The sequence below is a fragment of the Diaporthe batatas genome, assembly GCF_019321695.1.
Source record: "Diaporthe batatas strain CRI 302-4 chromosome Unknown Contig00010, whole genome shotgun sequence".
NCBI lineage: Eukaryota > Fungi > Ascomycota > Sordariomycetes > Diaporthales > Diaporthaceae > Diaporthe > Diaporthe batatas.
Window position 1 is genome coordinate 1,877,729 of NW_025408557.1, and position 16,659 is coordinate 1,894,387.

Consider the following 16,659-nt stretch of genomic DNA (forward strand, 5'->3'; position numbering starts at 1 on the left):
GCATACAAATACCGTAACTAAACGTACCATCACCGAGTCAAATCGAGTCCACAATTATGGCGAAGGCGGAAAGAGGGCGAAATTTGGGATTGTATCGGGCGTTCCGGGCTTCAACGAAACTTAAATTTGCATGCCCAAGCGAACGAATTCCAGTTTCTTTTTTTTTTATGTTCATCTGAACTTGCTTCGCGCTCATCATTCATCAACTATCGACACTACATAATCTTAGTATATAGGGTAGGGGTAGGGGATTGCCTGTCCTACGAGACACATCCTCCCCCCCTCGCCCCGGTTCACGACCCCCCAGGAGATACAGTCGGTATACGCCGCCGGCCCCGAAGAATGGGAGGACACGAAAGGCCAGGGCAGGGCAAGGGCGAAAGTATTGGTGCTCATCTGTTTTTGGTTGTGGGTCGGCACGGGCGCAAAGGGTGTTCGAGAAACGGTCGATGCCAACGCATCAGTCAGGTCGGTCCACTTGCGCATTTGCTCACACACGACGTTACGTGGTCTGGTACCAGGGGCCAAGTGTTTATACCTGCAGAGATACGTACGTAGCTCCAGTAGAGAAGACAAAATCATAACTCAAAAAGTCAAAAATATAATATGAGGGACATGAAAATCAGAAGAGGAATACCCAAGGTTGCTGTGCACCCAAGTGATGATACAGTACTTTCTTTTTTTTCTCCTACCAAAGTTTGCCTGGCTCAAACCCGAATGAATGGCGCAGTGACCGAATGAGTGTGCAAATCCATATGCTACAAAAATCAAACCCTTTCCATAACGTCCGGCCCAATGCTGTATTGATGAAATCATGTACGCCTGTGGTCCCGTCCCGCCTTGGGAGCCGTAACCCGTCTTGCCAGTTCCAGTCTATTTTGTCCCAAAAGTGCAACCGCCTGTAGAAAGATAGGAACTACACCAAAGAAAAACCAACAACAAAAAAGCCACAAAAGATCATTTCAACACCTTTCTGCCTTTACAATCCAAGAGACAACTGATCTCACTCTTTGAAGGCTCCCATGTCGTTGAGTGCGCCCGCCAGTCTCCTGTAATCTCGGAGCAGCTCTAGAACCTCGCCTATCTTGAGGTCCCCAGGGTTCTGCATCTCCATAAACCGCTTGTTCGGCGGGTTTATCTTTGGTGTCTCCTTGGGGGGTAGGGTAGCTGCCAAGTCGGGGAAGGCCTGCTCATGCACTCTTGTCAGCTCCATCAACCCCCTCCCCGCCCGCTCTGCAGAGCCGCTGGAACAATGAGAACTACTTACAGTAGCCAGATCACCCCCATCAGCAGCCCCCGCCTTGGGTGGCACCTGCACCTGCGGTGTGACAGGCTGCGACGGGGTCCTCGCGAAGGCCCTAAAGGACCCAATCCCCCCAGCCAGCTTGGCCATAGGGTTCAGTGAGTTTCCAAAGTTGCGCATCGAGTCCATGATGGCCGGGTTGGCATTGGCCGCCGTAGGAGTTGCGCTAGTTGGTGTTTGTTTCTCCTTGTCATCTCCAAAGATCCCGGACAGCCTCTTTGTCGAGCTCCCCGCACTCCTCGAGCTGTCGGCGCTGTGGTCTCGCACGGATGACGGCTTGCGCCCGCTGATGAGATTCAACATCCTCTCATCCCTGGGATGCGATCGCTTGCTCTCCGTGTCATCGGGAGCCATCAAAGAACTGGTAGTCGACGTGTCGTCCTCCGGCGGGGGAGTGCCGATCAACTTCCTGGCGTCCTCGAGCGTCTTGGGAGCAGCGACTTCCTCACCTGCGCCGGCGGGCTCTCTCAGCCTACCAATGAAAAACCTGTAGCTGTCTCCCAAGCTGTTGCCGATGGTCTTCAGCCCAGCATCTGCAGTGTTGCGCATCGCGTCGCCGGCGGCACCAAGAGCCTGAGCTGGCGTGTTCACCAGGTCACTAAAACGGCGATTACGCTGCTGGTCCTCCCTGAGTTTCGTCGGTTGCAATGTTGCAGGTTTGGCAGCGCCCTCTTCGGGGAGCTCCGCAGCCGTGCTCGCAGTGGAAAGTCCCGGCGAGTACGCGGGTGGGAAAGTTTCAGCCCGGGGCGTGCCCGGCCGGCTGGATGGCCTGACAGGCCCTGAAGGTGCCTCGTCTGATCGCAAGGTGGACAGATCGACGGTTTCGAGAAAGCCGATTGCTGCCTCCAGGTTTGTCAGGCAATATGCTGCCTCGCCGACAAGTTTTGGTTCCCACCGGAACCGTTCAATGAACCTCAGGTCGCTTGTGACGTTCATGTGCTCGGGTGGGAGGGTAATCAAAGTGTAAATGAGCATGGGCATGATCTCATCAGCCGAAGATGACGGGTGGAAATTCGACAGGGTATCCACAATGCTCTTGTGCGCGAGCTTCAGGTGGTTGAGTTTGCCCAGGGGGTAGCGACTCTCGTTCATGGCTATGAGCTCTTTCCTAGCCCCGTCGAGCCACTTGCGCACCTCCTCTGCCTTTTCGGCCTGAGCCTCTGGGGGCTCACTGGGCTCCGTCAATTGGACGCCGAGGTCGGCAAGACCAATGCCAACAACCGCCAACGCTGCTGTCTTGGAGCGGAGCACGTCGTCTGCAGCTTCATCCTGAGTTGTACGATGCCGGTATATTTTGGCGTAGATTCCCTCGCACAGCCGCCTTTCCACGGCTTCTTCCAAGGTGCCGCGACGCTGCTCAATGGCCTTTCTTGCCTTCTTCCGCTGTGCCAGCTCGTCGGCCGTGATCAATTGCTGCTCGGGCAGCTCTGCCTTTGGCGTCCCGGCTTTCTTGTCCTTGTTCCCGATGGCTGCTGCTTTGGCTCGTAATAAACTTGTGGCGGAGGCCCTAGAGGAAGTGGATGGCGCGGGAGAGGAGCCGCGGTTGTGTCTTGTGAGGAGCGCAGAGATGTGTGTGTCTATGTGGCGGGCGGCTTGTTGGTAGAAGTTTTGGAACAGCTCGGAAATGTCGTCAATAGTTGGAGGGGTGGGTCGTGATTTGGCGGACAGGGACTCTATGAAGTTGTCTGTCAGGCTGATCAACTCGATGGGCAGGTCATCCAGGTCGACCGAGGTGCGCGGCTGCTCAGGAGGCTCATCGTCATGTTTCGAGTTCTCGAAGGCATCCGTTGTGGCGCTCTCGGGTTCCTCGACGATCTGAGAGGAGATACCGGTGGTTGTGATCCTTGGGAGGGTGCCATTCTGGATCGTGCTGGCCCTCTTAGGGCGAGCGACCGACAGAGGGTCATCGTGCTCGGCCCGGGTGAAGGACTTGGCTGTCCTCAAGGGATTTGGCCTGGGGGTTGGAGCGGGCATCACTTTTCCGGCAAGTGTGACTGAGAAGCTGGAGAACATGGCTGGCGGTTAGCTGGGGCGCGTCGGAAGCGTGGGAGCAAACCGGTGGGGGCAGGTTGGTGGCAAGAGAGGTAGGTAGACGGGGTTGGGGGGGGTAGATATGGTTTATTAGGCAGGACAATGACATGACATACAGGAGGGCGGTATGACGAATGGACTGCAATGCGGGAGCAGCGGGATATAAGGGACGCGATATATGCAGGATGCATTGAAGTTGAAGCCGGGGCGATAGGATGGGTGACCGAGGGGAGGGCGGTGCGCATAAAACACCAAGGCGGCGGTTGAAACCAGAGGACGGACAGGTAGGCAGCTAAGGGGCGGGCGGCAGCGAAGCAGGCCAGGCCGTCACCAGCCAGCTATGCCGTCCACGGGGCCGAAACGGTCATGAGCTGGGCGGGCACGGTGTCGGGTCGTTCATCCACAGCGAGTCGATCCAGTCGATCGAGTCGAGTAAGCCAGGCCAAAGTGTTTGGACCAAAATAAACAAAACAAACCCAGGGGTGGCCAGTGTCAGTCGGTCGGGGCGAGCTCTCATGTCCTCCTCCTCAATCGTGAATGAAGAAGCTCCCGGCCGGTCCACCCGCAGACAACTCACTGCCAGAACTGCCTGTACGGAGTACACAATAAGTACGTACCTCCGTACCTGGACGTGCATTGAGGGGTGGGGCACCCCCCACCCCTGTCGCTCCACTAACAGCGGCGACGACGGAGCTCGCAGCTGTCAAGCCAACCCATGATTGCGATCTTCTGCTGTTGCTCGGCCATGCGAAATGGTCCGTCGCTCCCGTCTCGCCCCGGCCAGCACTCACCCCTCTCGCCCTTCATCAGTGACGGTAGGGAGCAGCTGCAGCTGCAGCTGCAGAAGTCCCGAGCACTGGAAAGGGAGGGACTGGACTGGATGAACCTCGCCTTGCTCCCGCTGCACACGTGCCATCCTGCTCCTGTCCACGGTGGCATCACGAGTGCCTGGACTTGCCTGCCTGCCTGCCTGCGGTCCCAATCAACCGTTACAATGCGGGTTTGACTGGAGGGGGATCAACATGTCAGGGTCACATGCCAACATGCCAGTGCGATGTTCCCCTCTAGCTGCTGATAGCGCTGCCGGCCATATGACCAAGATAAGCCCGCCTCTGTGTGGTACTTGCATCGGGCTCGGGCCTAGGTAGGCACGGTAAGTGCTGCACTCGACCCTTAGCATCCCTGCCTGTTTGACGTCGTCATCCATACACATGGTAGACTACATTGTGCCTCCCGCGGTCCAAGTACTAAGTAGGCAGACGGCCCGCGCCTTGTCCTCAACCATCGCAACTCGCCTCATCAGCCCCTATCCGCCATCACTACATTCCCTACGGGCACAGCACTGCTTCGTCCACCGTCGCTTCTCTTCCGGCTGACTCTCATTATCATCTATCTCCCTGGCGCCCAGCACATCTCCACCATGATCCTCAGGCGCAAGGCCGCGGGTGGTGATGCCTGCACCTCTGCTGGCAGAGTAACCGCCCAGCTCCTCTTATCATTCCTCGCCTTCTCACCATCACCCGCACATGCTGCCAGCCAGCCCAGGGCAGACGACCAGGCCGTCTTACAATTCCGCCCCGACTACTTTAATCCTACCCCTGAACCCCCAGCTCCTGCAGAGCACACATTCGTGAGTCTCCCTCCACTTCCGCGACACTGCTTCCGTCATCACCTGCGACGCCATCGGCGCTGACTCGCACGTCTCCCATCCAGACCCTCAGGCATGTCTACCACCACGGCACACACAGGCACCCGACCCTCCACAGGAAACAAGATGTCGCACACACAGATCAGGAAATATGGCTGGCTGCCGAGGACGACCATCCAGAGTTACGCCTGCCTCCATTACGAGCACGGAGCGATGCTACTAGGATTCAGAGGCTTGTCGATAGACGGCCGAGTGTTGTGGATCCCATGGTCGCTACGTCACGGCAGCAAGGCTACGTCTCGGTCTTATCGCCAGATGCCTGGACTCTAGATGACATCCCCGGCCCCAACATCACCGACAGGGACACTATCGTCAGCCTCGCCTACATGGCCGCAAACGCATATGTCGAGACCCCAGACAACGCGGAATGGTCCGAGGTCGGCGGTCCCTTCAACAGGTCGGCCGATTTTGGGTGGGAGACTGATGGGCTTCGGGGCCACATCTTCGCCGATGACACCAACTCGACGGTCGTCATAGGGTTGAAAGGCACTTCGATGGCCATATTCGACGGCGAGGGCACAACAACAAACGACAAGGTCAACGACAATCTGTTTTTCAGTTGTTGCTGCGCTCAGCAGGGTCCCTGGCTGTGGCACCAGGTCTGCGATTGCGCGACGGGCACGTATTCGTGCAACAACACCTGTGTGGTGCAGGCACTGAGGAACGAGAGCAGGTATTACATGGCGGCGAGGGAATTGTACTCAAACGTGACTGCACTCTACCCGGATTCAAACATCTGGTTGACTGGCCATTCCTTGGGAGGCGCTGTTAGTGCCATGCTCGGCCTCACATACGGCCTGCCCGTGGTCACATTCGAAGCTGTCCCTGACGCCCTCCCGGTTGGCCGACTCGGCCTCCCGGTCCCACCCGGCGCCGACCCAAGCAACCCTCAAACACGAGATTACACCGGCGCTTATCATTTTGGCCACACCGCAGACCCGGTGTACATCGGGACATGCAACGGCGCGACGGCATCATGCTCCTATGGTGGCTACGCTCTGGAGTCAGCATGCCACACAGGGCGCGAATGCGTCTATGATGTCGTCGCCGACAAGGGTTGGCGCGTTGGCATCGGCACTCATAAGATTCGGTCCGTGATCAACGACGTTATACTCAAGTATGACGAGGTTCCTGAATGCAAGTTCACGCCCGAGTGTCGCGACTGCGCCAACTGGAAGATGTACGAGAGTAACGGCACCGAGACTACGACCACCTCGAGATCCACTTCCTCCACGAAGACCAGGACGAGAACAGAGACCTGCAAAACTCCTGGTTGGTGGGGGTGTTTGGATGAAAGCACGACCGGGACGGCCACGACAACTACGACCACTACGACGAGCACATCCACTTCGACCTGCAAGACCCCAGGCTGGTTTGGTTGCAACGACAAGACCACTCCTGCCACCACCACTACTACCACGTCGTCATCGTCAAGTACCGAAAGCACCGCCACCACCACCACCACCTGTGAAACACCAGGTCACTTCTGGGGATGCTGGGACACGACTACCACGTCGGGATCCACCACAGGCGCAGCTACTTCGGAGCCAACAGTGACCGGGCCGACCGTGACGACCACACGGCCCATCACGCCAAGGCCGACGGTGTCACCTGCCCCGTCACCCACGTCCGCCTCGGCGGCGCCGACTCAGTCGCACTGCACGCAAAGGGGCTGGTTCGGTTTCTGCAAGGGCTGGGGGAAACAGGGCGAGGACGAGATATGAAGGCGGTGTCCTATCACGGGGTTCGGCGTGGTCGGGCCACATGGCATTGTGAGTTGTAACTAGGTAGCACAAGGAATCCACGGAGTGAGGGGGGGGGGGGATCGGATAGGGAAAGGGGGAACAGGCACTGTGAACGGCGTTTCTTTGGGTCCAGGTTTATCATCAAGCACACAGCCCCCGAGCTGGATTCTTTATCGGCATAAGAGAGAGTTTTGAATTGTACATGTCTCAATCGCTCAGCCCGGTTGGCGTTAGATTTATTCTTTGACTTACAATCGATAGTGTAATGCAGCAAGCACTAACTAGCAACAACAATTATCATGTACGACGCCCGGTTTATACGCCCACGCAACGCATACAGTTAGACAAGCAGCAAGTACTCAACATCTTATGCCCGTCCTGTACCTGGTGGCGGTATCTGCGTGTTCTAGAGGATTGAAAACACGAGTCTACCATCAGTCACGAATTCCACATATTGTATCAATTGGAAGTGATGATTTGATGCCAATTTCATTCCCATCCCATGCATTCCGTTGACTCCTATCCTTATACGTACAGGCTCATTCCTTGCCCGTACAGAGCGAACATAATGCAAGTGCCGTACGTAAAAGTGCGTGCTGCGTGCGTGCCTTTCGTCTCAATCCGTACGGCCGCAATGTACCTGAATACATATTGCGTGCTGGCCGCCCCATCGGGTCACCATGCTTCTGGCTGCTGCCCCCGCTTTCGGTCATTATCTCCAATGTTCTCTCGTCTCGTCTGCTCGTCATCTCAAATCACCATGCTAACACACAACCTCCCCAGTATCTCATACATCAATCCACTCCAGCTGCCCCCAGGACAAAAAACATTCAACTTTCAATCTGGCGACTGGCAGAAGCCACGGACCCTATTATGCCCACCAATGTCTTGTCCTCGTGCACATAGAAGGAAAAAGAAAAGTGCAACGATGCGGAAGAAGCCACCGCCAGCAAGATCGTACACAGGAATCTGGTGATTATAAGAGATAGCAGTTTGGAAACCCTTTCGATAACGGACAAGTTTTACTTGAAGTCCATAATGAGCCGAACATTAAAAATGAATATCCGATCCTTTCAAGCCGTATTCTTTTTTAGTTTGCCACCTCTTCCTCAACCCAGCCATTCAGGCCACCTTGAATGGCGAGGCCGTAGCCACCAAAGCTGGATTGGTATTGGTGGCCGCGTCGGGCGCCGTCGTCGCCGCCAGCACCAGAGCCGGCACCGGCACCGCTGTGGTAACCGTGGGGGCTGTTGTTGCCGTTCTCGAAGCCTGGGGCCAGGACAGGCAGACTGACCGCGCGGCTGTGCTGGCCGCGTGTGTTGGGAGCGAGCAGACCACCAATAGTTGTCGGCCCAGAGCCCGAGTTCTGGTTCGCGTAACCGTTCGAGATGCTTGCGGACTGACCGTGACCAGAAACCGGACCTTCAGGGATCTGCAGCGACAGCTCATTTGGCGAAGATGAAGCGGTACCGAAGAGGACAGCCTGCTGGGCAGCAAGGGCCTGGTTCTGCTGTTGGTGCTGGTGCTGGGCCTGCTGAGAGACCTGGTTCAAGTAGATGGTGAGGGGGTTGCTCTGCGTGAACAAGCCCGGCTGACCATTGGTCGGGGATCCACCCTGTGCACCCTGGCCCTGTGGCGAGGGAACCTCGTTACGAGGAGACTGAGCCTGCTGCTGCTGCTGCTGGAGCTGTCGTGGCGGGTTGCCGCATCGATCCTTGCCGAAGTTGACCTTGAACTTCCTGTACTCGTCCTTGCTTCGCACAGCCTCGATGGCCTTGATAGCATTGGCGATGTTGGTGAAGTTCACAAATGCGCAACTCTTCTCCCGCAGAGCATTGACCAGCTCGATCTCGCCGTACTCAGAGAAGTCCTGTCTCAGCCTCTCCTCGGTCCAGCTCTCGTCCAGGTTACCAATGTACACGTTCCGCGACGCGCCGCCGCTAACAGCCAGGGCAATCGCAGGGGGCAGAGCGCCAGAGTGCTTGCCCCAGCCAATCTTCAGCCGGCGGTTGTGTATCATGAGGCCCTGAATGTTGCTCAGAGCGTAGAAAGAAGCGGCCGCGGTGGGATCGATGAAGGTGACAAAGCAGATGTGCTTGTCCGGGATATACCGAATGTGGTGCAACAGGCCACCTCGCACGACGTTGCAGATCTCCTCGATGGTGGTCTCGGGGTGGATGTTGCCGAGGTAGATGGTCCTGTTTCCGAGGTTGTTGATGCCGCCAGCGGTAGTGGCAACAGCAGCAGCAGCCACAGACTGCTGGGCCAGGGCACTGGATATCAAGTCACGGTCAGCACCGGTCAGCATGTGAGCATACCCGGGGGCAATGCCAAGGTACTGCGCGGCGTTCTGCTGTTGCGTCTTGGAGACATAAGCGCAACGGTCCTTTCCGTAGTAAACTCGTCGCGGTGCCTGCCACTTTGCCTCCTGTGGGAGTTGAGAAACGGCCTTGATGGCGTTGGCAATAGACAAGAAGTGGATGAACGCGATGTTCTTCTCACGGACTATCTTGACAGTATCGATGGCACCAAACTTGCCAAGATCCTCACGAAGCTCCTCCTCGGTGATCTCCTCAGGCAGGTTGCCGAGGTACACATTCCGAGAAGCACCAGACTGCTGCACTGCAAGTGCAACAGACGTGGGGACCTGAGACGGCTTGCCCCAGCCGACCTTGATGTCCTGACCCTTGATGCAGAGCTTTTTCAAGATGGCATCAGAGTGGAAGTGGGTTGCGGAGCTGGCGTCCAGGAAGGAGATAAAGGCACAGTTCTTGTCAGGAAGCAGGCGGACCGACTCGATCTGGCCACTGCGCACGTGGCTCAGGATCTCATCGGCCGGAGTGTCCTGGGGGATGTTCCCGAGGTAGACCGTACGGCTGGTCCCGCTGACCACTGGGCTCATGGTGGGAGAGCCAGGGTTCATCGGCATCTGCATCTGGCCGCCCATGGTGCTGTACCCTGCAGTAGGGGACTGGGGAGAAAAGAACTGAGGAGCCCCATAGGTCGAGGGGGAGACATAGCCCCCAGGAGACATTGGCTGCTGTACGGGACTCGACATGCCGTTCTGCTGGACCTGCTGAGCCTGCTGGTAGGCATTCAGGTTCTGGAACTGGCCATTGGCGAAAGCGGCCGGCGTGCCAGGCTGGAAAGGACTTCCGAGCAGCAGCTGGGAGGGCAGGAGAGGCGTGAACTGCATATCAAAGGCGGTGCCGGGGGTGGTCAGGTCAGCCACGTTGGGCTGGGGCTGCTGGTGGACATTCTGTGAGTTGATGCTCTGCGTGTTGATCGTAGGGATGTTGCCGCGTCGGGGGTGTCTGTCGGCGAATCCAGATATGTTAGAAGTGAAAGCGCCGTGAGAGAACCCAGTATCACTGTTCGAAGGCTTCGAAATGTGACCAGGGAAGCGTCCCTGGCCACCACTTGGACCGGCCTGGCCGATGGGACCGGGGTTATGGTCCTGCATCCCGAGGAGATGAGGTGGGACAAGGTTGTCCCGACCGACTTGAGATAGAACAGCCGTTTTGAAGGATAAAAGTGCCCCTGCGAGAAGGCACTGGTCGAGATGCTAATGAGGGTGCGCGGACGCTCCGTTGAAGTACAAAGGGGTATCTCAAAATTCCACAACCGGCGTTGACACAGGTGTGAAAAAGCTTGAAGCTGTTCAGAATTCACAGGACAAGCCGGGTTCGAAGAGACGTAGCCGCACCCAGGAAGTCGAAGAATACAATTGTATGCCGTATATGCAATTGAGGTTGTTGGAGCTGTTCAGGCCGAAGTGTGACGGTGGGGAACAGGACTCGAGGCAGGAGGATCCAAGAAAAGAGTTCGAGGCGCGAAGGCGGTCAAAGGACGGGCGGCCCAAAATCCAGCGAGTCAAGAACCGAGTGGTAGAGTATAATGTCGGGAGATGACGACAATTGGACGACAGCGAGTCTCTCTACCCGTGATTTCGAACAAAGACAGGCGACCGGGACTGGAAGGACGGGCGCGACTGGGAGTCGTGGCGAGTCTGGAGGAGCGGAAGCCAGAATAGGATATGCGACGAACGGGGAGGGCTCGCTCGACGGGGGCTTTTCGCGCGGGAGGGGGGTTGTCTAGGTCCGGAGAGCACACGACAAAAAGACTACAACCAATATATGCTGAATAACGAGCGTGATCTCGAACACAAAGTCAGGCAAGCCGGCGTGGAGCTGCTCGACGTGGATAAAGTGCCAGCGAATTAAAGAGGAGGCAGAAGGATTGCGAAGAGGGACGAAGAGAAGAAGCTGAGGCTCAGGCTCGTGGTCGGGTCATGGGAGGGTTGAGGGGCGATCCAAGGACACGAACGTGAACATGAGGGAACGAAGGGGAGGATGAGCCTGAAAGAAGAGATTCAGGATCAAGAGCAAGAGCCAGGCAAGAAAAGGAGAGAAAGAGGTGGTGAATTGGGCCCTTTGGGGGGGGGGAGGTGGTGAGAAGAGGAGGGACCAGGGACCGGGGGCTACTAGGTACATGTAAAATTGGACAGGTAGGGAGGGAAGGAGGAGGACTGGGGCAGGCGACGGGGGTCGTACTCGCGGTGAACATCTGAAGGTGCCCGCCGAAAGGGGCAAGGGCGAAGTCTAGTGCGCAGACCCCCGTCGCTGCAATTTAACTCTTCCGCGCCTTTCGTTGAAGGAAAGAGGACGAGAAGAAGGTTCGGCAGACCATGTGCCAGCAGCATGCAGGACTGACTGATAGACTAGATGAGGCAGTTCATCATGTGTCATTATGCCGTGGGCAGGGGGGGCTCACTCGGTCCCAGCAAGAGCTGCGGGTGAAGGTTCGAATTCGCAGCAGCAGCAGCAGCAGCAGAAAGCACGTTTTCCTCTGACGACCCCGGGCTGGTATGAAGAGAAGGACAGCGGCCGCCCTACGTCCCTCCCAGCACGCACGAGTCACCGCTTGTTGCTTCAACAATGCTGTCCTTCTCTCTGCCTCCACTCGACACCGTCTCGGGGGTGCTAGCTATCGTTGTGATCGGGACTGCGCAGGAGACAACTCAGCCAGCCGAAGTACGCACTTCATTTCAGGTTGGTTCATGCCGTGCAGGTCTGCAGGCCTGCCTGGCCGCTGGCCTCCTGGCCCTGCCAGTGCGGTACAGAAACATGCAGGCATGGTACGGGAAGCCAGGTACCCCTTAGTCTGGTACCTGAGTAGCGCCCTCAGCTGGTTGGCGCTTGAAAATCTGGGGACGGATCGACTGCTTCTCCCTTTGGGACACCCAGCCTGCCGGAGTAATTTGTACGCCGACTACACAGGTACACAGTATGTACGAGCAATCCATCGGTCAGTCAGGCCAGTCATGTCAGCCACGTCAGTACGAAGCAACATACCCGTACCGTACCCATCTGTCCGTCCAGCCTTATTATCACGCCAGGCAGAATGTCTAACTAAAGAAGGTGCCTTCTATGCGGTACTGCCCGTCTGCCAGTCTGTCTGCCAGTCTGTCTGTCTGCCGACTGCGTGCCCCATGAGGATTCAGAACAGAGACGAGCAGCACCTACCCCGTCATTCCGCCGGGCCAGAGAAATCTTGCTCATTTATCGCCCGAGACCACGAGTCAAGCCAGTGGCCACCGAGACGGTTCCAGCTGCAGACTGCAGACTACAGAGAGAGCAGACCGCAGTAGCGCAGCTGCCAACGTTGGAGTGCGCCGGGTAATTTCACAAAGTCCACGCTGCAGACAACAGATGGCTGGTTGCTGACGCGCCGTCGTACAACCTAACCTTACGATAAACCATCCCATTTAATCTTCGTGTAATGTCGACCAGCTCAGCCAACTCCCAATTCTCTCTCTTAAACCCCTCCCACCCCCACCCAGGGCAGCCAGGCTGCTGTGCGCCCAAACCGTAAAGAGTCCCGGTCACCAAAGCCCGTTTCTTGTCGTGACGTTGTATCTACATACACTGCGTAGCAGCGAAGCACCCATCACGATCGAAATGTTTCGAAGCCAGAAACGAAACATGGGCAGCGGCCAATCCAGGGGCGCTTCGCCTGCCCAAGGCCCAGGCCGCCCAGGCCAGGCCAGTCCTCGCCATGCACAGGCAGGTGGGCGATCAAGCCGCATCGGATACCCTGGGCCACAGACAGGCTGGATTTGAGTTGGTGGCCTGTGTGTGGGACAGCCCATTTGCATCTCAGCACCAGAGGACCAGAGGACCCATTGGCAATTGCCGAAGCCGCCGCCGAGATGGAGAGGCTCTCAGATTGCAGTGCATTCTTTCAGTTGGGACGAATGAGTTTCAGCCCTGTCTCTCACATATACCCTCTCTCTCCCCCATACTCTTTCAAAAATGTCAACAGCAAGCAAAGCCCATTCATCGCTTGCCCAGCCAGACAGTCGCTTGGCTGTGGTTCGTTCAGTCATGGATAATGTCTCCAGCTGGAAAGGGGGCCGTTGGTTTTACTACTAATTAGGTTGAGCCGTTTATTCAGACACGAGGGCCCCCATCCACAAAGGGCCAGGCCCCCAGGCCCCGTGTAACCTGGGCGGATCTGCAAGCACCGACCAACCCACATCAAGGCGTGCTAGGGCGGTAGGGTGGTAGATGGAACCAAACTAAGCACAGTGGACGACCAAAAAGGGACAACCCTTTCTTTGCAGTTCGCTGGTGGTATGCCACAGTACCGTGTGCGTGCGTGCGTGGTCACAATCGAAACCTTCAGCGGGTAAAAAGCATTCTCCCCATCACACTCTCCTCGCAGATCGACTGCAGCCACCACGGCAGTTTCCACGCTGCAGTTAGCCAGGTACCGACACGCAACGGCGCAGGCACTTCTGCAGGAACACCAAGTCGGGGAGTGGAGCCGCAGCGGGCAAGGGGTGGGGGGAGGCTGCAGCGAGATAGGAGAGGACAAGGAGACCACAAGGAAAAAGAGAAAAAGAAGAGCCATCACCTTCCACTTTTTGATAGGGACCCATGTTTGCAGTTGGAGGCATCACACCACGATGAGCTGCTTTCTCAACCTGGATTGGAACAACAGCTCGACTGCCCGCATGCATACTAAATTGACCCGGGCAGCTCAACCACTCACTGCCATGACCTGTGTTCAAGACATACCAAGGGGAAATACCAAGTTAAAAAAAGAGGCTTTCTACCTTGGAGGCAGACAAGTCACCTCTCACACCGAACTTCTCCCCCGCTGAGGCGCAACAGATAAACTGGGGGGGAAATGAGGCGTTCACGGAAGGGGAGCTGGAGGGGCACAAGAGAAAAGGCTGCAGCCCGGAAAAGCCATGCGCGTAAAACAAAACCCAGATCTCCACAAATGGGATGCATTATCGGAAATGGTTCCTCTATTCAGGCAAGGGCCTGGGGGGGCAAGTGGCAGCAGCAAACTCCCTCGCTCCTCTCCCCAACAAGAGAGAGCCAGGATAGCCTCAGCCTGCCCAGCCGGCTGCGCGGAAGGTACCTGTCTCGCGCGCGCGGAAGCTGTCCCTGTCGATCTCTGGCGGTTAACGGGAGGTAGGGGGGTAGGGCGCGAGACAGCCGCGTCGGCGGTGCCAGCCAGCCGACCGACCGACCCTGAATGTGACACGTTATCTTGAGGCGTCGGAATGGGTTATTCTGAGCAGCCACAACAATCACCAGTCACACGCGGTCGGTTCTGGACCTGCTTGACCCTTGAGTCGTCATTACATGCCCTTTCTGGGCCGCTTGATTTTCTTCTCTTTTCCCCTGAGACTCTAGCAGTCGTGCCAAATCGGCAAGGGAGATTCTACACGAGATCTCTATTCCGAATATCAATCCACATCCCAGCCAAAAGTAGCCTAGTTTTGAGAGCCCATGGATGAAGCGCGCCAAAGACGCTCGTGCCCCAGCAACGCCACCGCTTAAGGCTTGCATCGTCCCATGAAGCGAGGGTACATGCAGCAGGTGCGCACGGTGTGCTGGTTGGCCAGCCAGGCCAGGAATCGCTCCAGGCCCAAACCATATCCGCCGTGGGGCGAGGTTCCGTACTTCCTCTGGTCGAGGTACCAGTAGTACGGGTCAGGGCTGATGCTGTGCTTCTTGAACGCTTGCAGCAGCTCGTCATAGCCCTCCATCCTCATCGAGCCGCCGACGATCTCGCCGACATTGGGCATCAGGACGTCCACGGACTCTGTCACGCGCAGGTCGTTGGGGTCCTTCTTCATGTAGAAAGCCTTGATCTCCACGGGGAAGTGCGTGAGGAAAATGGGCTTGTTAATCGTGTCTGTCATCTTGCGCTCTGCCGCCTCGGCGATGTCGTCGCCGAAGACGTGTGGGTTGCCCTCCTCGTTAAGAATCGGGGGGTCTTGCGCGTTGAGCCTGCATCATGTTAGCAAGGCGATCGAACAACATGTCGATACCCATCAGAAAGCAACTTACCAGTCAATCGCATCAGTGTACTTCATCCGCATGAAGGGGCGCGACGGCTTCTGGAAGCCCGGGTTGAGCTGCTTGATGTAACCAGCCATCTCCTCATCCGCCAGGACCATATCCACAACGCCGCAGATCATATCCTCCAAGTGGTTGAGCAGATCCTCAAAGGTAATGAAATCCAGCTCCGCCTCGATGTGGGTGTATTCAGAAAGGTGACGGCGCGTCAGACTCTTCTCGGCACGGAATGACTTCTCGATACAGTATACGTTGCCCATGGAAGGGAGCACGGTCTCGAGATACAACTGGGAAGACTGCGTAAGGTACGAGTCCTCGCCGTAGTAGTTGAATCCAAACAGCGTGGAGCCTCCCTCGACTTGCGTCTGCACCAGAGCAGGCGGCGACACCTGCCTGATCTTCAGTTGCTTGTACAGGTGCCTGAAGGCATAGTCAACCTCGGACCGGAGCTTCATAACCGAGGACGCCTTGTCTCCTCGCAGGACCAGGTGCCTCTGGTCAAGCATGTCCGACTCCCATGGGTCCTGAGTGGCCGAGACCTTGTTGGTGAGCGCCTCCATGTCAGTGGGCGCGGCGCCCAGCACCTCGTAGTAGTCGACGTGCAGCTCTCGGTTGTCCGGCACCTTGGCTGTCTCGGGCGCCTTCTTCATCTCGCCGTAGAGCGTCAGGGAGGTGCTCTGGGTGAAGGTCAAGGCGTCGTAGGTCTGTGTGAGGGGTCCCGCCGCAATGATGCACTGCAGGTGGCCGTATCCATCAACAAGCTCGATGAACGTCTTGCCAGGAATAGGTCAGAACCAGCGTCTCCGATAGGGTTGTAGTGGACTGCGACTGCTTACCGCCTGCTTCTGTGGCCGCAACCGGTGGATGCGGCCGGACACCTTGACCCTCTCGCCCTTCTTGTCGCCGTCTCCCAGGTCCACCTTCTTGTCGTCGATCCTCAGCTTCCTCGCCTCTGGCAAGCTGGGATCCTGCTTGATGACGACCTTCTTGGCCTCCTCGAGGTTCTTCAGGCGTTGCTTCCTCGCCTCCTCCTCGACGGCGGCGGACGAGGCCTGCTTGGCCAGCTTCTTCTTGTGCTGGTCGACGGCAGAGGTGGCCTTCTTGACGGCGCTCTTGGCGGGCTCTTTCCACTGCAGCGCAGCGCCTGGGTCGTCGCCAGTCTTGGAGGCACGGGACAGGTACTTTGTTGTGGGCCGCTCGATGTTGGCGATCATGGCGTAGGCCAGGGACTTGTACGGCTTTGACTCAGAGCCGTCGGTTGAGGCATCGTCGACACCTGCATCGGTGTCGACGTAGACGGTTTCGTTCTCGGGCTTGACCCGTTCTGCGAGCTCTTGGATTGCTGCCATGTTGTCTGCTGGCTTTGCTTCGAGTCAATTGGCGCTGTCGAAGCAGAGGTCGAGGTCCGTGTGGTGGTTGTGGTTTTGTTGCCAGTCCTCAAACCGCTATGGTGGGGTCGGGCATCTGGTGGGAAAAGATAAGGGAGCTCGA

General features: G+C 57.2%; 4 protein-coding genes across 4 annotated transcripts; 1 reads left to right on the forward strand and 3 right to left on the reverse strand.

Annotated features, from left to right (window-relative positions):
* Nucleotides 1-1,003: 1,003 nt before the first annotated feature.
* On the reverse strand, nucleotides 1,004-3,316 carry KVR01_008479 (uncharacterized protein; the record flags this gene model as incomplete). The annotated part of the gene is made up of 3 exons (XM_044793522.1): nucleotides 1,004-1,186; nucleotides 1,268-1,927; nucleotides 2,078-3,316. The coding sequence occupies 3 exons, from the start codon at nucleotides 3,314-3,316 to the stop codon at nucleotides 1,004-1,006; spliced, it is 2,082 nt and encodes a 693-aa protein (XP_044642246.1).
* An 806-nt stretch (nucleotides 3,317-4,122) lies between these two features.
* On the forward strand, nucleotides 4,123-7,070 carry KVR01_008856 (uncharacterized protein). Its single transcript, XM_044793472.1, has 2 exons — nucleotides 4,123-4,964; nucleotides 5,048-7,070. The coding sequence occupies exons 1-2, from the start codon at nucleotides 4,755-4,757 to the stop codon at nucleotides 6,764-6,766; spliced, it is 1,929 nt and encodes a 642-aa protein (XP_044642623.1). The 5' UTR covers nucleotides 4,123-4,754; the 3' UTR covers nucleotides 6,767-7,070.
* A 190-nt stretch (nucleotides 7,071-7,260) lies between these two features.
* KVR01_008688 (uncharacterized protein) lies at nucleotides 7,261-11,261 on the reverse strand. The gene has a single exon (XM_044792285.1). It carries the CDS (start codon nucleotides 10,248-10,250, stop codon nucleotides 7,878-7,880), a length of 2,373 nt encoding a protein of 790 aa, XP_044642455.1. The 5' UTR covers nucleotides 10,251-11,261; the 3' UTR covers nucleotides 7,261-7,877.
* Nucleotides 11,262-14,439: 3,178 nt separating this feature from the next.
* KVR01_008814 (asparagine--tRNA ligase DED81) lies at nucleotides 14,440-16,642 on the reverse strand. Its single transcript, XM_044788025.1, has 3 exons — nucleotides 16,005-16,642; nucleotides 15,160-15,941; nucleotides 14,440-15,099 (listed from the first exon to the last, which is right to left on the reverse strand). Exons 1-3 carry the CDS (start codon nucleotides 16,515-16,517, stop codon nucleotides 14,643-14,645), a joined length of 1,752 nt encoding a protein of 583 aa, XP_044642581.1. The 5' UTR covers nucleotides 16,518-16,642; the 3' UTR covers nucleotides 14,440-14,642.
* Between the last annotated feature and the right edge of the window lie 17 nt (nucleotides 16,643-16,659).

What these genes read in the sequence shown, in the direction of transcription:
- KVR01_008856 (XM_044793472.1), top strand. Translation starts at nt 4,755, where the DNA reads ATGATCCTCAGGCGCAAGGCCGCGGGTGGTGATGCCTGCACCTCTGCT. An exon ending in CTCCTGCAGAGCACACATTC is followed by an intron (nt 4,965 to 5,047) that starts GTGAGTCTCCCT and finishes TCTCCCATCCAG; the next exon opens with ACCCTCAGGCATGTCTACCA.
- KVR01_008688 (XM_044792285.1), bottom strand. Translation starts at nt 10,250, where the DNA reads ATGCAGGACCATAACCCCGGTCCCATCGGCCAGGCCGGTCCAAGTGGT.
- KVR01_008814 (XM_044788025.1), bottom strand. Translation starts at nt 16,517, where the DNA reads ATGGCAGCAATCCAAGAGCTCGCAGAACGGGTCAAGCCCGAGAACGAA. An exon ending in TGCGGCCACAGAAGCAGGCG is followed by an intron (nt 15,942 to 16,004) that starts GTAAGCAGTCGC and finishes ATTCCTGGCAAG; the next exon opens with ACGTTCATCGAGCTTGTTGA. An exon ending in TACACTGATGCGATTGACTG is followed by an intron (nt 15,100 to 15,159) that starts GTAAGTTGCTTT and finishes AACATGATGCAG; the next exon opens with GCTCAACGCGCAAGACCCCC.